The sequence below is a fragment of the Pseudorca crassidens genome, chromosome 2 (assembly GCF_039906515.1).
Source record: "Pseudorca crassidens isolate mPseCra1 chromosome 2, mPseCra1.hap1, whole genome shotgun sequence".
In the NCBI taxonomy this organism is placed as follows: domain Eukaryota; kingdom Metazoa; phylum Chordata; class Mammalia; order Artiodactyla; family Delphinidae; genus Pseudorca; species Pseudorca crassidens.
The window spans coordinates 53134952-53159062 of NC_090297.1; the positions used below are offsets into that span (position 1 = coordinate 53134952).

A 24111-nucleotide genomic window follows, 5' to 3' on the forward strand; every position below is an offset into this window, starting at 1 on the left:
ACTGAGCCTGCGCGCCACAACTACTGAAGCCCGTTCGCCTAGAGCCTGTGCTCTGCAACAAGAGAAACCACCGCAATGAGAAGCCCACGCACCACAATGAAGAGTAGCCCCCGCTCACCGCAACTAGAGAAAGCCTGCACGCAGCAACAAAGACCTAACACAGCCAAAATTAAATAAAATAAATAAATTTTTAAAACTATATTAGAACATATTATTGCTACTCAAGGAATTATTTTTGATTACTTAGCAAGCAGAAGGAATAAAAACAATCCTCTTAAGGGTCTATCTAACAAATGCATGTTGTATTTTACCTATGTAAATATAAGAAGAATGTAAAACTTAGAGATGTGAGTCTCTCATAGTCAATCATTCATTCACTGAATTAACATATACTTATCAAGTGTCCACTCTGTACCAGACACAATTCTAATGCAGTGGGAATACAGCAGTGAATAAGAAAGTGCCTGCTCTCTTGAGCTCACATTCTAAAGGAAGGGGACAGATAATGAACAAACAAGCAAATTTCAGGTAAGTGCCTTGTAGAAAATAAAACAGGCTTATCTGGTTAAGAATAATTGTGGCAACGGCAACACAGCTATAATTCAGATTGGGTGGCCAATGACAGTCTCAGTGAGTAGATGATACTCTTTGAGTGGAGACCTGAAGAACCACAAGGAGGAAATGCCTATGTGGAGATCTTAGGGCAATTTCAGCATTGCTTCAGGCAGAGAAAAGTCCTAGTCCAAAGGCCCTAAGGTGGGACTGGGTTGGGCCCATTAGAGAAACAAAAAGAAGGCCAGGATGGCTAGATTTTAGTATGTGAGGAGGGAAGAGAGTGGCAGTGTAGACAACAGCTAGATATACAGGGCTTTGAGGTCCATTATTAAGTCTGAATTTTATTTTAAATGCTATTTTAAAAGCACACACTTTTAACTATTTTAAAAGTTAAGTGTGCTTTTAAACACATTAAAGAGTTTTAAGCAAGGAAGTGACGTAATTTAATTTTCATTTCTAAAAGACCATGTAGGCTGCTGGGTAGAAAAGGGATTTTTAGGGAGGGAAGAATGGAAGCATGATTAGGGGAGCAGCAGTAAAGACGGAGAGAAGTAGCTAAACTTGGGATATATTTTGGAGATAGTATTAAGGCATTTGCTAATGGACTGGGTGCAGGAAAGAGTGAGAAAAGGAGGAAACAAGCAACAGTAAAAGCTTATAATCCTGTATATTACTATTTAAAGCTCTTCCAGTTATCTTTTTTAACTCAATAGACAAAGTAGTAGTGAACACAGTTATCACGGCTTTCAGACTTGATAGAAAATCTTTCCAAGTGTCAAAGGACCAACTCTGAAGACCAGCTGGAAAAGATAAAAAAGAAGTCTTTCATAGGTCCTATATTGTTCCACAGAAATGTATCTATTTTAATAGAACTGATCCTTCATGTGAGAAAGAAACCTCATCACAAAAATAGCTGACTGTTAGAATTCTCTACTTTTTATCAGACACTGCTGAACACCTACACAACATCTCCTTCCCCTGTCTTCCTTCCTAATAGAATGTAAAAATTTTCAGGTATACGTTCCTGCCCCTGTGACTCAGGGGAAGCTGACTCCATTCCCCCAGTTTCTGAAGTAGATAGATCCAATCAGACTAGCCCTGCTACTTAAAGCAGACAGTCAGTAAAGCTGTTTCATTATCAGTGTGAGAAGAGATAAATGTTAATTAACTAATTGTTTCCTTAACTGAGAAGGTCTACAAAAAAAAATATCATATGAACTGAACACTTTTTAGTGACAGCTGATTTACATTTAGGCATGAGGTCCTTACCTTCTGCTTTGTAACAAACCACCCATGAACCAAAACCAGTCTAAGCACCACATTTGAGTAGAAGTGATCTAATCCATCCAGGAACCTGGCATTGCTCTGGTGACTGTAACAGTACAGGATAGGCAAGTGAGCCAAATCAGTCCAAAGAAAAGATGTGCACTGCATGCTTGAAAGAGGGTTTTTTTCCCTCTGTCCTCTGCTGGACATGAACAAGTAATAATCTAAGCTCAACTGCCAGAGCAACTATCTCACAGTCATGAGAGGCACACTAGCCTCAGGATAAAGCTGAGGGGTTTCTATAGAAGTAAGAGATATAAAGAAACAGAACCCTGATAACATTATTGAGCTGCTGATTATAGTGTGCTAAAAACTTTACCTTTCTCCCAATTATGAAAAAATAAATATCCTTCCTTTAATAAAGCCAGCCAGTATGAAGAAAGGTTTTCTGTTTCTGGTAACCAAACTTATCCTGATGTATTAAGTAAAAATACTGGAAATATAGAGTCAAATGATAGAGATATAACAGTTATTAAAGAAAGGTAGTATGTTTAGAAGTTGTTTTCAGAGTGATTTTTTTCAAACAATGGATCCTTCCCCCCTGATGACATTATATTCATTTATCAATGGCAAAATATAAGAGTGGTGGCAAGCAGGGGTGGGAGACCCAGGGTTTCACCCACTTAGTCTGTCCTCTCCATACTCCAACGTCTACACCCCAACCCCATCCTACATGGAAGCACATTAAGGACCTTTTCACAACCTTACAGTTCTGCAGAGCACAGAGTGAAAAACTGCTTCTTAAAACTATACTCCTAATGCAAGAAGTTGCTGTTATGAAAAAAACTCATGACTTTCATTTGCAGAAGGTTTAGCCTTTGACAGTTTACTAAGCATTAACCATGTCCCATCGCTAAGAACTTTACAAGCATCCTTTTTCATTCGTTCAACAAATACATCATAGGATTCTTAAAAAACCTGCTCAAAAGTATCTCCTTTTGTTCTCTGGAGCTCTTACTTCAGGTTAAACTGCATTACAAACTCCTAATGATATTATCATGGGAAAAAAAAGCAATTATTACCCAAATGAGTTACAGTCATTCAGATTTTTGAAAATAGCTGTTAACATAGAAATACCCTATACGGATCTTAGATCACAACACATTTATAGAAAAGCTATTTCTATAAATTCAAATCATCAGACAATATACTCTTCTTACTATATCAATTTCCAGTAATTCTTTGAAAGTATACACAATTTTGGAAGTTTCTAAAACCTAAGGACGTTTGTTTATAGAGCAAATTTTGAAGTACATGCTACAGAGTATGATGGCAAATCATAAATTTTCCTCACAAAGAATCAAACAGATTAGTCTACTTAACTGAAATGTGCCTGCTGTATATCAGCAAATCTAAAAGTCCATCTACTAATATGCACAAATATTTTACGTACTACTAAGAAGGAAAAAAAGGCCACCAACTAAACCATGATGCAATGTTGATTTCAAGACAAACATCAAATTCAGAGATGACAAAAAATGTCTCTCTTAAAACTGATGAAATATAGAAATAACATGAGTATGGAACTTAGTGAACACAGAAGTAGAAGAAGAGTGGTAAACAGTATTCTTGTGATTCCTAGGAAGTTAAGTGGATACTTCTGTCCCATTGTCCAAAATCAAATTAATATTCTACACGGCAAAAACTGGTCTACTCACCCTTCAGCATCAGGGTCTAAAATGACAGCCAGCTCTGTTAACACAAGTCCTGCCAAATAATGTTGCTGGCGGAAAGGCACAGACAATTCAAACATATTTGCAATCTTCTGGTCTTGCACAGTGGTGGAAAATCCAGAACTCTGTTTGGGAGTGAGGTAGAACAAAACTATAACAGCTATGCAACAAAACATTCTATAGACAGAGCACTACAACAAATGAGATGTGAGCATTATCTGAAAGTGAGATAAACTTTTTAAGTTTATTTTTACATTACTATTATTAACATTGGAGAAAGTGACTGCTCTTACTTTTGGTATAGGAAACTATGATGAAATAACATTTTAAATTATTTTCAATTTCCTTTTTCTCATATTAAAATTTTTTCATCTGCTTTTTCCTTTATACTTTTAGCCACTTAATGTTTCAATATCATACTCTGAAGGGAAAAAAGGAACTAAATCCATATGATACGTTATGTACTCACTGCTGAGTACAAGAGAAATATTCATAGTCAAGGCTATCTATGGGTTTCCAGAGAAATTTCAAATACTATGAAGTTGTTTTTCAGGGAAAACACTATCTCCAGAAAATTACTGTCTTTTTTTGTCCACTCACTGAGTTTTTAAGAGTTTTTTAATACTGTAAAATAGCATCCCGCCCCCCCCACAAGATGCTTAAGGCAAGAATGTCCTCAATCTCATCATCCTTAATCCATATTCAAGACCGCCCATGCGAGGTTTCTTAGAAGAACAGACTTCAGATTTCTCTATGGAGAAATCATCTTCCTAATAAGCATATAAAACTATCCTTGCCCCCACTTCCCAAAGAGTGATGTCTCTGTCATCTATTAGAATCTGAAAATTCTGCAGTTAGATGAGAAAGTAGGGAACGAGATAATGGAAGAAATTCTGTTAATTTCTTGGCTGAATGAGATGTTCAGCAGGGAGTCAGGTGTAAACAAATGTGTTTCATTAAAGGTTTTAGGAACTGTACCTTTGATTAATTTGTACTTGACTGTGTAGCCACATCTTTGACAGAGGATGGGGGAAGGGAGCAAAAGACTAGCCTCATTTGTTATTGGAAGAAGTGTGTCCTAGCCAGGTAAAAGTATGTGGAAACAGGCTGATTCTTAAGAATTTTTGCAAAGGTAAAATGAAAAGTTGGGGGTGTTCTCTGATGTTTTCTAACCTTTCTGAGTAAAGTTGAAAATTTAGTTTATCAAACATCTGAGGTTGATCTAGTGTAGGGAATTACTTTCAGGAATTAAATATCTCAAAAATAAACTTATAAAGAGTTCATATCAACTTTCACTTTAGACATTAAGAGCTTAAGGAAGTAGCTTGTTTGCCTTAGGAATTATATAGCAAAAAGATGTTTCACTAGGAGGGAACATCCAGGCTTCTCTGATATGAAAACCACAAAATCGCTTCATTTCAATCTGTATGACAGGACACATAATAATTGCTACGATAACGCTTTGTCATCTTTAGAGCAACTACTAGGCACCCTGTGAAAATCCATAAACACCCATCTAGTTTCCTTTGGGTTCTCTGGATACAAGAGAGGCAGGTAGGGCTTTGCCAGGACTGCACTGCAGTTTGACTTCTTTCTCTGCTAAATTATGCTTCATTCCCCTTCCTTTCACAGGTATTGACATCTAATAAATACCTTGTCTCCCAAACTCAGTCTGTGTCTGCCTCAAAAAAACCCAACCTGTGAAAACATCAAGTGAGTTTATGTAGCTGAATTCACTCCCTTGTGCCTGAATCGGTAAGAGGGGTACAACAAAGTGGTTAAAACTTGGGCCCTAGAATAAGCCAACACGTGCCATGGTTCAAAGCCTAGATCTGCAAATTTTTACTATATGTGACCCTGGGTAAGTTACTGACCTTTCTGTGTTTCAATTTTTTTCACCTGTAAAATGGGCATAATAATAGAACTTACCTCCTAGAGTTCCTGTGAGGAGTAAATGATTAATACTTATAAAGTACTTAACCATTTAATACTTATAAAGCACTTAGTATGGAGCCTATCACACAGCTATTATTCAACAGTGTTACTTTTCATGTTTTCCAGTGTTCAGAATGCTTTTTCCACAAGTCTGGACTTAAAAAAATTTGTTTTCATACATTTTGCATACCTGAGATGTTGCAGAAGAAACAGAAGGTGATGGTGACGCAGGTGGAGTTAGCAGGCTGCAGGGTAAGTTTAAGGTAACATAGTGCTCATGGCTGCAGATGATGCGCAGAAAATCCAGCCTCAGGGACACCAAGACACTTGGAGTTGGTAATGAATAAAGCTTTGAAGATACCTTGAAAGCGTTGCATAAATAAGAAAACACCAATTGAACATATCATTTCTCTACTACCAATACCAGAATGATGAATTAAAGAATTAAAGTGATTTCTAAATTAAAGGGAGATGGCTAAGAAGGAGGAAATAGCTTCTTCCTCTTAGTCTATGTCATTGTTGAGTGTGAGAAACCCTTGTATTCGACAGAATAACTGCTTTGGGGGAAAACATTACTACCTTTAAAATAAGATGCTGAGAGAGAGGGGGAAGATGACGGAAGAGTAAGACACGGAGATCACCTTCCTCCCCACAGACACATCAGAAATACATCTACACGTGGAACAACTCCAACAGAACACCTACTGAACGCTGGCAGAAGACCTCAGACCTCCCAAAAGGCAAGAAACTCCCCACGTACCTGGGTAGGGCAAAAGAAAAAAGAATAAACAGAGACAAAAGAATAGGGACGGGACCTGCACCAGTGAGAGGGAGCTGTGAAGGAAGAAAGGTTTCCACACACTAGGCAGCCCCTTTGCGGGCCGAGACTGTGGGTGGCGGAGGGGGGAAGCTTCGGAGCCGCGGAGGAGAGCACAGCAACAGGGGTGCAGAGACCAAAGCGGAGAGACTTCCGCAGAGGAATGGTGCCGACGGGGGCTGGAATCTGAGGCTCGGGCTTCGGTCAGAGCGCAGGGAGACAATTGAGTGAACACAGCCTGAAGGGGTTAGTGCACCACGCCTACCCAGGAGGGAGTCCGGGGAAAAGTCTGGACCTGCCGAAGAGGCAAGAGACTTTTTCTTCCCTCTTTGTTTCCTGGTGCGCGAGGAGAGAGGATTAAGAGCGCTGCTTAAAGGAGCTCCAGAGACGGGCGCGAGCTGCGGCTGAAAGCACGCACCCCAGAGACGGGAATGAGACACTAAGGCTGCTGCTGCCGCCACCAAGAAGTCTGTGTGCGAGCACAGGTCACTATCCACACCCCCCTTCTGGGGAGCCTGTGCAGCCCGCCACTGCCAGGGTCCCGGGATCCAGGGACAACTTCCCCGGGAGAACGCACGGCGCGCCACAGGCTGGTGCAATGTCATGCCAGCCTCTGCAGCCACAGGCTCGCCCCGCACTCCGTGCCCCTCCCACCCCCCGGCCTGAGTGAGCCAAAGCCCCCAGCGGCTCCTTTAACCCCGTCCTGTCTGAGCAAAGAACAGACGTCCTCCAGCGACCTACACGCAGAAGCGGGGCCAAATCCAAAGCTGAGCCCCCAGAGCTGTGGGAACAAAGAGAAAGGGAAATGTCTCCAAGCAGCCTCAGGAGCAGCGAGCGGGTTAAATCTCCACAATCAACGTGATGTGCCCTGCATCTGTGGAATACCTGAATAGACAACCAATCATCCCAAATTGAGGAGGTGGACTTTGGGAGCAAGATTTATGATTTCTTCCTTTTCCTCTTTTTGTAAGTGTGTATGTGTATGCTTCTGTGTGAGATTTTGTCTGTATAGCTTTGCTTTCACCATTTGTTACAGGGTTCTACCAGTCCGTTTTGTTTTTGTTTTACTTTAAAAAAATTTTTTTTCTTAATAACTATTTTTTATTTTGATAACTTTATTTTATCTTTCTTTATTTTATTTTCTTTTATCCCCATCCTTCCTTCCTTCTTTCTTTCTTTCTACTTTTTCTCTCTTTTATTCTGAGCCGTGTGGATGAAAGGCTGTTGGTGCTGCAGCCAGGAGTCAGTGCTGTGCCTCTGAGGTGAGAGAGTCAACTTCAGGACACTGGACCACAAGAGACCTCCCAGCTCCATGTAATATCAAACGGCAAAAATCTCCTAGAGATCTCCATCTCAACACCAACACCCAGCTTCACTCAACAACTAACAAGCTACAGGGCTAAACACCCTATGCCAAACAACTAGCAAGACAGGAACACAACCCCACCCATTAGCAGAGAGGCTGCCTAAAATCATAAGAAGTCCACAGACACCACAAAACACACCACCAGACGTGGACCTGCCCACCAGAAAGACAAGATCCAGCCTCATCCACCAGAACACAGGCAATAATCCCCTCCACCAGGAAGCCTACACAAGCCACGGAACCAACTTTAGCCACTGGGAACAGAAACCAAAAACAATGGGAACTACGAACCTGCAGCCTGCAAAAAGGAGACCCCAAACACAGTAAGATAAGCAAAATGAAAAGACAGAAAAACATACAGTAGATGAAGGAGCAAGATAAAAACCCACCAGACCTAACAAATGAAGAGGAAATAGGCAGACTACCTGAAAAAGAATTCAGAATAATGATAGTAAAGATGATCCAAAATCTTGGAAATAGAGAAAAGGCAAGAAACATTTAACAAGGACCTAGAAGAACTAAAGATGAAACAAGCAATGATGGACAACACAATAAATGACATTAAAAATACTCTAGAAGGGATCAATAGCAGAATAACTGAGGCAAAAGAACGGATAAGTGACCTGGAAGATAAAATAGTGGAAATAACTACTGCAGAGCAGAATAAAGAAAAAAGAATGAAAAGAACTGAGGACAGTCTCAGATACCTCTGGGACAATGTTAAACGCACCAATATTCGAATTATAGGGGTTCCAGAAGAAGAAGAGAAAAAGAAAGTGAGAAAATATTTGAAGAGATTATAGTTGAAAACTTCCCTAATATGGAAGAGGAAATAGTTAATCAAGTCCAGGAAGCACAGAGACTTCGATACAGGATAAATCCAAGGAGAACATGCCAAGACACATATTAATCAAAGTGTCAAAAATTAAATACAAAGAAAACATATTAAAAGTAGCAAGGGAAAAACAACAAGTAACACACAAGGGAATCCCCATCAGCTTAACAGCTGATCTTTCAGCAGAAACTCTGCAAGCCAGAAGGGACTGGCAGGACATATTTAAAGTAATGAAGGAGAAAAACCTACAACCAAGATTACTCTACCCAGCAAGGATCTCATTCAGATTTGATGGAGAAATTAAAACCTTTACAGACAAGCAAAAGCTGAGAGTTCAGCACCACCAAACCAGCTTTACAACAAACGCTAAAGGATCTTCTCTAGGCAAGAAACACAAAAGAAGGAAAAGACGTACAATAACAAACCCAAAACAATTAAGAAACTGGGAATAGGAATATACATATCGATAATTACCTTAAATGTAAATGGACTAAATGCTCTGACCAAAGGACACAGACTGGCTGAATGGATACAAAAACAAGACCCATATATATGCTGTCTACAAGAGACCCACTTCAGACCTAGGTACACATACAGACTGAAAGTGAGGGGATGGAAAAAGATATTCCATGCAAATGGAAATCAAAGAAAGCTGGAGTAGCAATTCTCATATCAGATGAAACAGACTTTAAAATAAAGACTATTAGAAGAGACAAGGAAGGACACTACATAATGATCAAGGGATCGATCCAAGAAGATGATATAACAATTGTAAATATTTATGCACCCAACATAGGAGCACCTCAACACATAAGGCAAATACTAACAGTCATAAAAGGGGAAATCGACAGTAACACAATCATAGTAGGGGACTTTAACACCCCACTTTCACCCATGGACAGATCATCCAAAATGAAAATAAATAAGGGAACACAAGCTTTAAATGATACATTAAACAAGATGGACTTAATTGATATTTATAGGACATTCCATCCAAAAACAACAGAATACACATTTTTCTCAAGTGCTCATGGAACATTCTCCAGGATACATCATATCTTGGGTCACAAATCAAGCCCTGATAAATTTAAGAAAATTGAAACTGTGTCAAGTATCTTTTCCGACCACAACGCTATGAGACTAGATAGCAATTACAGGAAAAGATCTGTAAAATATACAAACACATGGAGGCTAAACAATACACTACTTAATAAAAAAGTGGTCACTGAGGAAATCAAAGAGGAAATCAAAAAATACCTAGAAACAAATGACAATGGAGACACGACGACCCAAAACCTATGGGATGCAGCAATAGCAGTTCTAAGAGGGAAGTTTATAGCAATACAATCCTACCTTAAGAAACAGGAAACATCTCGAATAAAAAACCTAACCTTGCACCTAAAGCAAATAGAGAAAGAAGAACAAAAATACCTCAAAGTTAGCAGAAGGAAATAAATCATAAAAATCAGATCAGAAATAAATGAAAAAGAAATGAAGGAAACGATAGCAAAGATCAATAAAACTAAAAGCTGGTTCTTCGAGAAGATAAACAAAATTGATAAACCATTAGCCAGACTCATCAAGAAGAAAAGGGAGAAGACTCAGATCAATAGAATTAGAAATGAAAAAGGAGAAGTAACAACTGACGCTGCAGAAATACAAAAGATCATGAGAGATTACTACAAACAACTCTATGCCAATAAAATGGACAACCTGGAAGAAATGGACAAATTCTTAGAAATGCACAACCTGCCAAGACTAAATCAGGAAGAAATAGAAAATATGAACAGACCAATCACAAGCACTGAAATTGAAACTGTGATTAAAAATCTTCCAACAAACAAAAGCCCAGGACCAGATGCCTTCACAGGCAAATTCTATCCAACATTTAGAGAAGAGCTAACCCCTATCCTTCTCAAACTCTTTCGAAATATAGCAGAGGGAGGAACACTCCCAAACTCATTCTACGAGGCCACCATCACCCTGATACCAAAACCAGACAAAGACGTCACAAAGAAAGAAAACTACAGGCCAATATCACTGATGAACACAGATGCAAAAATCCTCAACATAATACTAGCAAACAGAATACAACAACACATTAAACGGATCATACACCATGATCAAGTGGGGTTTATCCAGGAATGCAAGGATTCTTCAATATACGCAAATCAATCAATGTGATATACCATGTTAACAAACTGAAGGAGAAAAACCATACGGTCATCTCAATAGATGCAGAAAAAGCTTTCGACAAAATTTAACATCTATTTATGATAAAAACCCTGCAGAAAGTAGGCATAGAGGGAACTTTCCTCAACATAATCAAGGTCATATATGACAAACGCACAGCCAACATTGTCCTCATTGGTGAAAAACTGAAAGCATTTCCACTAAGATCAGGAAAAAGACAAGGTTGCCCACTCTCACCACTCTTATTCAACATAGTTTTGGAAGTTTCAGCCACAGCAATCAAGAAAAGGAAATTATAGGAATCCAAATTGGAAAAGAAGAAGTAAAGCTGTCACTGTTTGCAGATGACATGATTCTATACATAGAGAACCTAAACATGCTACCAGAAAACTACAAGAGCTAATCAATGAATCTGGTAAAGTAGCAGGATACAAAATTAATGCACAGAAATCTCTGGCATTCCTATACACTAATGATGAAAAATCTGAAAGTGAAATCAAGAAAACACTCCCATTTACCATTGCAACAAAAAGAATAAAATAACTAGGAATAAACCTACCTGAGGAGACAAAAGACCTGTATGCAGAAAATTATAAGACACTGATGAAAGAAATTAAAGATGATACAAAGAGATGGAGAGATATACCATGTTCTTAGATTGGAAGAATCAACATTGTGAAAATGACTCTACTACCCAAAGCAATCTACAGATTCAGTGCAATCCCTATCAAACTACCACTGGCATTTTTCACAGAACTAGAACAAAAAATTTCACAATTTGTATGGAAACACAAAAGACCCCTAATAGCCAAAGCAATCTTGAGAACGAAAAAAGGAGCTGGAGGAATCAGGCTCCCTGACTTCAGACTATACTACAAAGTTACAGTAATCAAGACAGTATGGTACTGGCACAAAAACAGAAAGATCAATGGAGCAGGATAGAAAGCCCAGAGATAAACCCACGCACATATGGTCACCTTATCTTTGATAAAGGAGGCAGGAATGTACAGTGGAGAAAGGACAGCCTCTTCAGTAAGTGGTGCTGGGAAAACTGGACAGGTACATGTAAAAGCATGAGATTAGATCACTCCCTAACACCATACACAAAAACAAGCTCAAAATGGATTAAAGACCTAAACGTAAGGCCAGAAACTATCAAACTCTTAGAGGAAAACATAGGCAGAACACTCTACGATATAAATCACAGCAAGATCCTTTTTGACCCACCTCCTAGAGAAATGGAAATAAAAACAAAAATAAACAAATGGGACTTAATGAAACTTCAAAACTTTTGCACAGCAAAGGAAACCATAAACAAGACCAAAAGACAACCCTCAGAATGGGAGAAAATATTTCCAAATGAAGCAACTGACAAAGGATTCATCTCCAAAATTTATAAGCAGCTCATGCAGCTCAGTAACAAAAAAACAAGCAACCCAATCCAAAAATGGGCAGAAGACCTAAATAGACATTTCTCCAAAGAAGATATACAGACTGCCAACAAACACATGAAAAGATGCTCAACATCATTAATCATTAGAGAAATGCAAATCAAAACTACAATGAGATATCATCTCACACCAGTCAGAATGGCCATCATCAAAAAATCTACAAACAATAAATGCTGGAGAGGGTGTGGAGAAAAGGGAACACTCTTGCACTGCTGGTGGGAATGTGAATTGGTTCAGCCACTGTGAAGAACGGTATGGAGGTTCCTTAAAAAACTACAAATAGAACTACCATATGACCCAGCAATCCCACTACTGGGCATATACCCTGAGAAAACCATAATTCAAAAAGAGTCATGTACCAAAATGTTCATTGCAGCTCTATTTACAATAGCCCGGAGATGGAAACAACCTGTGTCCATCATCGGATGAATGGATAAAGAAGATGTGGCACATATATACAATGGAATATTACTCAGACATAAAAAGAAACGAAATTGAGTTATTTGTAGTGAGGTGGATGGACCTAGAGTCTGTCATACAGAGTGAAGTCAGAAGGAGAAAGACAAATACCGTATGCTAACACATATATATGGAATAAGAAAAAAATTAAAATGTCATGAAGAACCTAGGGGTAAGACAGGAATAAAGACACAGATCTACTATAGAATGGACTTGAGGATATGGGGAGGGGGAAGGGTAAGCTGTGACAAAGCCAGAGAGTGGCGTGGACACTACCATACACTACCAAACGTAAAATAGATAGCTAGTGGGAAGCAGCTGCATAGCACAGGGAGATCAACTCGGTGCTTTGTGACCACCTAGAGGGGTGGGATAGGCAGGGTGGGAGGGAGGGAGACTCAAGAGGGAAGAGATATGGGAACATATGTATATGTATAATTGATTCACTTTGTTATAAAGCAGAAACTAACACACCATTGTAAAGCAGTTATACTACAATAAAGATTTTAAAAATAAATAAATAAAACAAATTCAACCAAAAAGAAGAATTAAAGAACAGTACTCAGTGAGCAGTTTTGAATTTTGTGGTTTAAATAACAGTATCGGCTTTTTCCAAAGTTACTCCTAAAATAAAAAATTTGGAACTACAAGACTTACTGTATAAATCCACTGACTAGGTGCATTCTTAAAGCCACATTCTTATATTTCCAATATAGCATTAATATTTCCACTTCTCAAAGATACACTTTATGAAGAAAAAGTATACCACCAAAATAACTTCCTAAAATAAATTATCCATTCTTTTTACAGCACCTTGTGTTAACCTATATTTATAATTATCTATTTTCCCAAACTACACCCATTAGCTACTTGAGGAAACATATATAGACTGACTTATGTGAATAGTTTTAGCATCCCTAGAGTCTAGTTTAATGTTTGGCAAATATAGGAGGCCAGTGCTTGAAGAATAAAGACAGGACAGGTTTTGGGAGCAATAATACATGAAGTATCAGTGAAAAAGTAAAAATAATACATAGTGTTGCAAATACTTGCCAATAGATCAGTGCCCACACATAGTTTTAACTTCTCTATTAAAAGAAACATACAATATTGGCATCCAATAGAACAGAGCTTCAAAATTCTAAGTATTAGACTGCCAAATAGCATTTTTAACCAGTAGGTCCCGAAAACTAACCTGTGGACCAGCAGGGAGTACGTTATAAGCACTGTTTCCCACATTCCCACCCCCACCACCAGGGTTCAAACTCCTCAGAAATGCTGGGATGGGGCACAGAGATCTGTACATTTTTAAAGCTCCCTTAAAAGGTAATTCTAGGATGATTATACAGCTCAGTACCCAAATGGTCTATCAGGATGGATAACTAATGTTTTCTAAAAGCCAGGTTTCATTAATCATTTGATAAAAAATTTAAAACAAAACCAGCTGTTTGTAGAAAACTTCTAGGATACTTTTAGTTTAGAAAAAGCTAGATAATAATATTTGTGACTTGGGTAAACATCTACTCATGCTTCTAAACTCTACAATGTCTAGGGCTTCATCATGAGGAATACACAGCAAAATGCAACTGCTTTAAAAATCACTTAAGACAGAAAAGGTTGGGTTAGCTGTTCATTCAGTAAAAATGCTACTCTCGCATGGCACCTTGGGGCTCCTTTACATTTAGACTCCTGACTTGATGGTCTACTTCTGAATGAGAATCTAAAAGTCATAAGTGGGCCAGTATAACTCAATGAAAAGCCAGCTGTACTGACAGCAGCTTGCCACAGTCCTGTGTCCTAATAAATGTAATTTATCTTTCCCTTACTAATAAAAATATGCCACTTTTTAAAAACATCATTATATAAATGTGTTCTTGAAAAATCTCTTAGCTCCAGCCCTAAAAGAGCAAACGCAGCATTTAAATTATTTGATTACTAATTATTACTAATTAGGCATTACCTGTTTATAGCAGGTCTTTATAAGGCTAAAGACAAATCCTCTGTCCATAACAGACAACAGATCATTGAGAAAGAATGCAAGGCTTGTGTTGAGTCTCTCAACCATTTCTGTGTCCTGGGAAACAATTAAAAGAAAAACAAATATAGTTTAACGTGTGCTTGAAACACAGATTTAGTTTAAAAAGTAAATTACCGTTACCTTCTGAAATCGTGAAACTATATCACTAGCAATTGTGCTGACAAGAGCAGCAATGTCATCCATGAAACGTTCTGGAAAACGACTTTTCCTTGGTGCATCAAGTTTATCATTAAAGTATAAATGGTGCACCATGCTCTTTACCTGAAAAAAGAAATAAGCCATTCGTTTAATTTCTTATGGATGTAATGAACAGTTACAGAGATTCTAAACATTAGGGCTATTTTTGTCAACATACCATGTAATTTAACAGATAGATAAAATACTTTTAACTCATCAAATATTTTGAAAAAGTTCCCTACAATATTTTGTATGCGCTAGAGAAATATCAAACACAATACAACTCAATCTCTGTATCAGCTTCATGACATTATCCTGGCTATCATTGGGAAACAAATTATGGGTATGTCAACAGAAAAAAATTTCATCCTTTAAAATTATTTTAAATTAAATCTTTCCAAGACTTAACAATTCTGCCATTCCATGTCCCCCCAACTGTTAGCTCTGAGAGGTTAGAAATCTTGACTATATGTAGAATCTTTAGCACCTAGCATCTCGTGGCATATGGTGGGTGTACATTAAATATTGATGACTAGATATTAAGAATAAAATGTTAGGTAAAAATTAAAGTGGTTTCAATTTACCAAATACTTTTAGACATGGATTCTTATATCACAACAATGTGTTAACGGTACTAAAAATTTTTAATTCAGGGAAATTAATGACAAGGTTTTACAGTTGGTAAATAACAGAGACAAGTCAAACTATTTCATGTTTAAGAAATCTGAACATACATGTAAGACTATTTTTAAAAAGTCATTTGATCTTATATTAAAAGCACATGAATTACAATTTGGTGTTTATTCCCTAGGGGAAAAAAATGAGTTGCCTACCATTTACATATGGTCCCTGATTTATTTTTTTTGTAGATTAGCAAATCTCTAGACAAAACATCTTTTTTAAAATCTTTTACTGAAGTATAGTTGATTTACAATGTTGTGTTAGTTTCTGGTTACAGCAAAGTGATTCAGTTATATATATATATTCTTTTTCATATTCCTTTCCATTATGGTTTATTATAGCATATTGAATACAGTTCCCTGTGCTATACAGTGCGGCCTTGTTGTTTATTTTATATACAGTAGTTTGTATCTGCTAATCCCAAAGTCCTAATTTATCCCTCTCCCACCCCCTTTCCCCTTTGGTAACTGTAAGTTTGTTTTCTATGTCTGAGTCTGTTTCTGTTTTGTAAACAAGTTCGTTTGTATCATATTTTGGATTACACATATAAGTGATATCATACGGTATTTAACTTTTCTCTTTCTGGCTTACTTCACTTAGTAGGATAATCTCTAGGTGCAACTATGTTGCTGCAAATGGCACTATTTCATTCTTTTTTATGGCTGTATAGTATTCCAATGTATATGTATTCCACATCTTCTTTATCCATTCATCTCTCAATGGATATTTAAGCTGCTTCCATGTCTCGGATATTGTAAATAGTGCTGCTATGACACTGGGGTGCATGTAACTTTTTGAATTAAGAGTTTTCTCCAGATATATGCCCCGGAGTGGGATTGATGGATCATATGGTAGCTCTATTTTTAGTTTTTTAAGGAACCTCCATACTATACTCCATAGTGGCTACACCAATTTACATTCCCACCAACAGTGTAGAACGGTTTCCTTTTCTCCACATACTTTCCAGCAATTATTATTTGTAGGCTTTTTAATGATGGCCATTCTGACTGGTGCAAGGCGATACCTCATTGTAGTTTTAACTTGCAGAAGCAATGTTTTCTAATCTTCAACATAAGTAACATTCAATGCTAAGAATGATTCTATGGCATACTCTAGAAACTTCCATTGTTTCTTTTCTTTTTTCTGTCTCTTTTTTGTTGTTTTGCTTTCCTTTGTTTCTTATTTATTATTTTACATGTTTTTGGAAGAAAAAGTTTCAGTGATTTCAGCTTTCTAAAGCTAGAGAGGAAGGTCCCTAATGCCGGAATGCCTAAGTTTGAATCACAGCTCTGCTGTATACAAGCTATGTGTACTTAAACAAGTTACTTAATCTCTCTGTGCCTTGGTAATCCCTAGCCCATAGGGCTGTGCTACCATACTGTACGTACTTAATAAATGTATATTGCTGTTGTGTATATATGTGTTTATGTTGTGTGTGTATAGATACTTATTAAAATATTAATTCATTTATTTGTTTTAATATCATTTACTGAATTAAGTAGAAAGTGTTGTTGTTTTTCATTGGCTGTGACTGGCATTTCCCTAAGAGCTTTCTAACCATAAAATCAGTAGGTATCTATAAAGCTCTTTTTATCTGGTATGAAATCAATAGTACTGCCGTTATACACTAGCATGTTCAAACTAAGAAAGAATGTATCACAGGTTTCCTTTAAAAAGATAGTTAGCTTCTGCAACTATCCCTAAAAATATAGTTTAAATTAGCTTATAACTCCATCTAAATTGTGCTGACTGTCCACAGTGTTTATTTAGAGATGTAGCAAAGGTAATTTTGTCTTGGAGGCACATGTAAAACCATAAGATGGGCAATAGGAAAAGATTCTAGGATAAAATCATGAGCTAACACAAAATTGTTTAACAAGAAAAACAAAGAATGTGTTCAGTTTGCTCACCATTAACTCAAAAAAGAACCAGGCTTGTTGCAAAGCTGATTCCCGAACGCTGCCACTGCAAACAACCCACTGCAAAGCCAGCTCCTCATGAAATAGCTATCCAGAAGTAAATCCAAAGTTATTATCAGTGTCAGGTCTGCTGGTAACACAAACCAAATAATGCAAGTACAAATGAAGATATAATGAGAATAAGCAAAATAAGGCATGTGAACCATTCAATGATGCAGTGAGGACACCCATTAACGAAACGGCTATTTATACACATAAGACAGTGGCATGTTGAATAGCTGAAAAAATTACATGTTATCTTGGAGTAAAATGTAATTTTAAAACGACAGGTGGGAAATAGCCTCCTAAATTGTACGTGCAAAAAGAAACTAGACCGAAAACTCACAGTTACAAATAAAATCTGGCTTGTGCCTTACATACATATTTCAGCATATGCAAATACATTCATGAACTTTGCTGGTACAATTTAGGAAATACCTTTAAAAATTTAAACTTTGATATCAGCCATTAATTTTCAAGTTTTCAGGTATTTAAAGTCTTTTTATTAAAATAGCAGAAATGTCCTGCTTTATAATGGATATGCATACAAAGCATTTGCACAATAGTGTATATTAATATGAAAAAGGACTAACAAAACTGTGCATAAGGGAAGCAAATCAACATATCTTACTAAGAGTGATAATTTTTCTAACTCATCTTCCTTTCCCTGGAGATTTAAAACACAAAACAGAAGCAGTTACAGAAACAGAATTAAGAGTTGATACAATCTTTTTGGTACTAAAATTTAATGATCAAATTTAATGCACTAAACTCTAAAAACAGTCATCTGCAAAGATATAAACATTATAATAATGTTAAAGAGCTTGCAATGGAGAGGTATGCCCAAAAAGACATCAAACAAGCAATGCTTGCTCAAATGTATTTTTAAAAACAGTGCAATTATTGTAACGTCTCATACTGGTTATGTAAAGAATCCTTACATCTATGTAACTGTTGGAATTATTTTCCCCCTACATGAACTATCTTCATATGAATCTACCTTTTTAGTTGGTAAGCGTCCCGTTAATGTTTGTAAGAAACTTGACGTCTCTGTGTGCGAAGACATACGATTACAACTTCGATCCATAGCCTATGGAGTGAAGATGAATGAATGACGAGATACCATTAAAGTCTGCTGTGGATGACTATGCAGTTCAAGGATTATATACAATTTTTTACATAGAGCTTTACTGTCATTTTAACAGCCATCTGTTTTATTGCTCATCCCATTTTCACTATTTTAAGTTGCTTTAATGACAGTGCATTAGAAGTATCAAAATGGCCTCTATTTATTTTATCTTTAAAAGATAAGTATTTTAATGATTATATAAATCCAGAGTGCTGCAAAGAATGAAACTTTTATCTGTGTGATCTATACACATGCATGTATCTAGTAAGAAAATGTAAAAAGTAAAAACATACTTCTCACTGGTCTTGGACCAAAAAGAGAAATCAAGAATTTTATATTTAATTAAAAAATTAAAAGTTTAGAATCATTACTTTCATGTTTCATTATCATCAAAAATTACGATTCAGGTTAGCCATATACTATATTAAATATAAATCATTTATAATAAATTTGCAATTAAAATTTTTCTTGAAGAACGAGAGCATTGTCCTCCAAAGCCAATACACAGATGAGAAGTATATTTTGAGGAATCATGCAGTATTAGCTATCAAGCAATTAGACTTAAGTAAGCAAAACCTAGTACAAATAAGTTACAACAAATTTCATACTTTGCAACACAGTACAGTTTAAAACAGATTTTTGCTTCTGGCGCTTAATCTTACAGCATGGGGATCATATACTGTTCATATTTAATTTCAGTTTATTACCAATATTTCTAGTCAGTGATTATGAAGAAAAGGACAAGATAGTAAATGCTAAATGACAATGATACAATAGCTACACTTTAAACCAAAAGCGAATGGAAAACTGTCAGGTTTTTTCCACACAAAAAATTTTTAAATTCCTACTAAAGATGCACTACCCCAAAAGTAGAAACTGTTATCAAAGCCATCAATTGCATAAGCAGCAGGCACTGAAACATCAATGGGGTGTATAGGAGGGAAGGAGAAGGAGACAGGAAATAGGAAAGGAGAGTATTACTGGTGCAATTGGTGGTATTCATGCATAGCAGTTGGAAAATGTGCTAAGTAAACAAAAATACACACTTTTTAATTATTAAAAAGCAAGCCACTGAAATCATAGTATATACTAAAAAGTAATGTTCTAAAGGGAAACATCAGCAGCGAATAAAGAAACCTCTAATATAAACACCACCTGTGTTGATTCTGCACTTGGACTGGGGTTGGATCCCCATGGGGCAGCTTTTGGACCACCAGTGTTAACCCAGGAATTGGAGCGGTCTAAACCCTAAGCATATAATAGAAAGCAGTTGGAAAGGAAAGAAATATTACATGTGGCATGCTATATTCTTAAAGAAATCCAGACTTTCCAATGCAAACATGTTTTTAATTAGTACTGTTAAAGCAACCAAAATTTTTAGGCATCTATAGAATATTAGTTCATCAAAATTATCTCATTACATAATTTTTAAAAAATCACAAAGAAAATTAAGTATAGCATTTAAAGGTAATTTCTCTTTATATAAAGGGATCACCTTTAAGTATCAACAACTAAAGATCCCACAGCACCATCCCCCCAAACTCTCTTCAGAGATGGTACAAGTTAGCAACAGACAATTTCCTCTAAATCTAACTAGGGTTTAAAGGAAAAAGAAAAAAAAAAATGGAAGAAGAAAAACATTCCAATCTTGTCTAAAAGACTAATTTTATTCCATCTGTCATCAACCGAAAACTTCTGTGTAGCAATACTCCATAATTCTATTTGAACTTGCCTCTTCTTTTAGGGACCAATAAAAAAAATTAAGTAAAAAATTAAGAAAAAAAAAAGATGCCCGATATTTGCTCCTTCCTAAAAATGATGGTAGATTTGGAGTTGTGCTCAGTCTTATTATGCTTGTTGAAATTAAACATAATGGGTAGATTTATTAACAAATAATAAATTTATGAATTTTATTATTTTAAAAAAAACATAATGGGCTACTTTTTTATATAAATATTATAAGGAAAAACATTATGCCAGGGCTGTCTGTAGGAATTGTATCTTCATCATCACTATCGTTAATTTGAAGTTAATTTAATATGCTATTAATGTGTATGACCAGAAGTGAATTATGTCTGTCTTCTCTGAAAGAGGTTATTATGATCCCAGGTAAAGGGAACTGGGGCTTTACTTCAATTTCTTAAAATTGATTATTAGAATCACCTGAATTATAAAATTCAGATTCTGGCCCTTACCCCCAGAAATCCAGATTCAGCAACATGGGCTGGGCCCTGGGAACCTATGAATAGAACTGAGCAAGGTAGAAGAGATTTTTAGAGGACTGCTGAAGACCACACAAGACAAGCCAACTAAAAATATTAGGGCCTCAGTATGAACCCAAACCAGAAAGCACCAAAGAAGGATAGGTAAAAGAAAAGAAAGAGTAAACAGTGGTAATCAACTCTATGTAGACATTAGTATCACCTGGTAAGGTTAAGGACAACCACCACCACAAATGTGCAGGGCCCTACCTCTGAACAGTTAAATAATCTCTGGGAGTGAGGCCCATGCATGTATATTGTGGGAAGGGAAGGAGGAGGTGGGGGGAAGGAAAAGGGAGGGGAGGAGGAAAGGGGAGGGGGAAAGAGGGAAGACAAACTACTACTAGCTCTCAAGGGCTTAGCTTTTAGGGAGAATATTTCCCTTCCTTTTCTCACTATTTTTTCCAAAAATACAAAGAAGTTGAAATGATGATACAGTAACTACCCATTTCCCCTCATTTTTGACACTGAATGTGTAAGATGAGAGTTAAAATTCAAATCCAGGTTCTACTGCTTACTAACTGTAAAATCTAAGGTAAGTTATCTAATCTCTTTTTCAGTTTCTTAGCTACAAAATAGGAATAATGATAAGTGTCTCCCTAATACTGTAAAGATCAAAGTAAATAATGGAAGTAAATCACTGAATACAATGCCTCAAATATAGTAAACTCTTAAAAAATAATTTTAACAAAAACTTGCCATATATGTTTTTTTAAATGCTTCCTAGCGAAGTATATTGGGCAATATTCAAATACTCATAAAATTATGTAATCAATAGATTTGTTTAAAATAAAATACCCCATTTTATAGGTATTAATAAAGACTTCTCAGAAGCCCATTATATTATTTCAAATAAAAGCAAATCAGCACACAATACGTTTTTCAGGTAAGTTAAAACAAAACTTTTCAGTCTCCCAAATTATGTCACTACTCATGTTACAAAAATAACAAAATATAAGCATCTAATTTCTGCAAAATTACAATTGTGCTCTCTCTACCATAAATTTCTACAAAAAGAAAAACAATAACTTTGCCATACTCAAAAGTTCACTTTTTAACTTCTTGCTTAATAATTTCCTTTAAAACTAAGGCACATGCTAATGAGTAATGTGAGAATAAACAATAAATTTCTTTGTGCCATTAATTATACATTATATCCACAAAACTGAGGCTCTGAACAGTTATAATCACATCAAGTCAAAGCCAACTGTTTAAAGAAAACTGGTGGCCAATTTATTTGTAAAGCAAATTACTTCCACAATTTAAATGTCATACAGCTAAGAATTATATCAAACAGCCCTTAGTTAAGCAAAGTCATCACTGATATTTACTAATATAATAACTATGTTTACATACCTCCAACTAACAGAAGAGATTAATCAAATGTGTGTACATGTGCATGAAAGTGTTTTTATTCTGTTTTTGCCAAATCTCTGTAACATTATTATTTTGTTTTGTTCCTTAGGTATAGATAGGCTCCTTCCCTGAATGAGGCTCACAGTGTATCTGACTTGACATCAACACTCATGTTTCAATACAATCCTCAGCATAGTGGATTTAGTAAGCTATGCACACAGTAAGCTCTCAGTTTTTGAAAAATAAATGAAAAAATAGGAGATGATACATTAGAAAGAAACTAATTATCAATGTAAAATTGCACTGGCATTTGCTTAAAAGCAATAAAATTCAAACCTGGTGCAACCATACATTTACACAACTGAATGTTAAAAGAATATTGCTAGGACAAAGAAAGATCAGTTTTGGCAAAATAATTATGAAAAAAATCTCACAAATATGGTTTTATAGCCACTAGAGTAATAAAAGCCTGTTGATAGTATTTTAGAACTTTAGGAGTTCTGCATTTTGTATTAGGAAATAAAGTCTAACTAAAACTTTCATAAAACCGAATATCTTAAGATCTTTAAGTATTTAATTAATCCTGATAGCAAGAGGGCAAACAAAAGCATAATTCAATTTTTAAAAATTTGTTTACTCTTGCTAGAGATACTCAATGCTTACTAACATTCATTCTTTGGATACATGTCTTTTGAGTACTTTTCATATGCTGGACATTATAGTTGCTTTGGATACATCAGTGAACAAATATCTCTGCCCTCATGGAGCTTATACTCTAATAAAGGGAGACAAACACTAAAAAATTAATGTAACAGGTAACTAATTTATATGTTACATTAAAAGGTAGTAAATGTTATGAGTCAAAGAAACAGAGTAAGGGGATAAGAAGTCCCTGGGACAAGGCTAAGGAGAAAGACACACCTATACATTTAAATAAGTGGTCAGAGGAGACCCCATGGAGAAGGTAGTTCTCTGAGTACAGACTTAAAAGAGGTAAAGGAGTTAGTCATAGGATCTTGCTCAGAGATATGACATAATCCAACTTAAGTTTTGTTTATTTGTAACTTAAGTTTTTAAAGCAGCATTCTGGTTGCTATGTTGTGAAGTGAGTGCAGTTTGGAAGGAGGGAAACCATCTTTAAGACTATTACATTAATTCAGGAAGAGATGATGGTAGTTCAGACTAAATGGCAGTACTAGAGGTGATGAGAAGTGGCTCTACCTTTAACATATATGCAAATCTGAACTAAAGGATTTACAAAAGGCAGCTGAGTTTAGAATTCCAGAGAGAGATCTGTACTTGAAATATAATTTTTGTGAGATATCAGCATAAAGTGATACTTACAACAACAGGACTTCATAAGATCATGAAGTGAGTGAGTGTAGAGAAAAGAGAAAACAAGACAAGAGAAGACAAGAAATAAGGACAGAGGCCTGGGACACTTCCAAATTAAGAGATCAGAAAAAGAAGAATCTACAAAGGAGACTGAAAAGGTATAATCAGTAAAGAGGAAAATCAAGAGAGTGTAGTGCCCTAGAAGCTAAGTAAATAGAGTAAATTGGAGAATTAACTGTGTCAAAAGCTGCTGTAAGGTAAATTCAGCCAAGTGTTGAGATTTAACCTTCGGATTTAAGAACATGGAGAGCACTGGGGGCATTAGAAGGGCAGTATGGGCTGAAGATCCAAGGAATATGTTTGAAGTAGGGTAACAGGAGTTAAAGAACGAGAGTAAAAGAATTGGAGACAGCAAGTATGGAAAGCTCTTCTAAGGAATTCTACTACAAAAGGTAGCAGAGAAATGATGAAGAAGCTACCAGCAGAAATACTAGAGAGGAGATTTTTTTATGAGAGAAATTTAAAAAAAAATATTTTTTATCCCATTTTATGGGATGGGTTGATTT

The 24111-nt window shown here is 36.3% G+C and overlaps 1 protein-coding gene across 7 annotated transcripts in view; it reads right to left on the reverse strand.

Moving 5' to 3' along the window:
- The window catches only part of DOCK7 (dedicator of cytokinesis 7), a 208106-nt gene that overhangs the window by 63837 nt on the left and 120158 nt on the right, over window positions 1-24111 (reverse strand). For 4 of the 7 annotated variants that reach the window (XM_067726375.1, XM_067726373.1, XM_067726374.1 and 1 more), the window contains 7 exons: window positions 19749-19841; window positions 18465-18554; window positions 17417-17512; window positions 14769-14909; window positions 14571-14684; window positions 5680-5850; window positions 3540-3679 (listed from right to left, as the gene is read on the reverse strand). In XM_067726375.1, coding sequence (XP_067582476.1) covers window positions 3540-3679; window positions 5680-5850; window positions 14571-14684; window positions 14769-14909; window positions 17417-17512; window positions 18465-18554; window positions 19749-19841 — 845 coding nt within the window. Of the gene's footprint in view, window positions 1-3539; window positions 3680-5679; window positions 5851-14570; window positions 14685-14768; window positions 14933-17416; window positions 17513-18464; window positions 18555-19748; window positions 19842-24111 lie in introns of those variants that run through there. The other 3 variants (XM_067726376.1, XM_067726377.1, XR_010940861.1) reach the window with 2 other exon arrangements.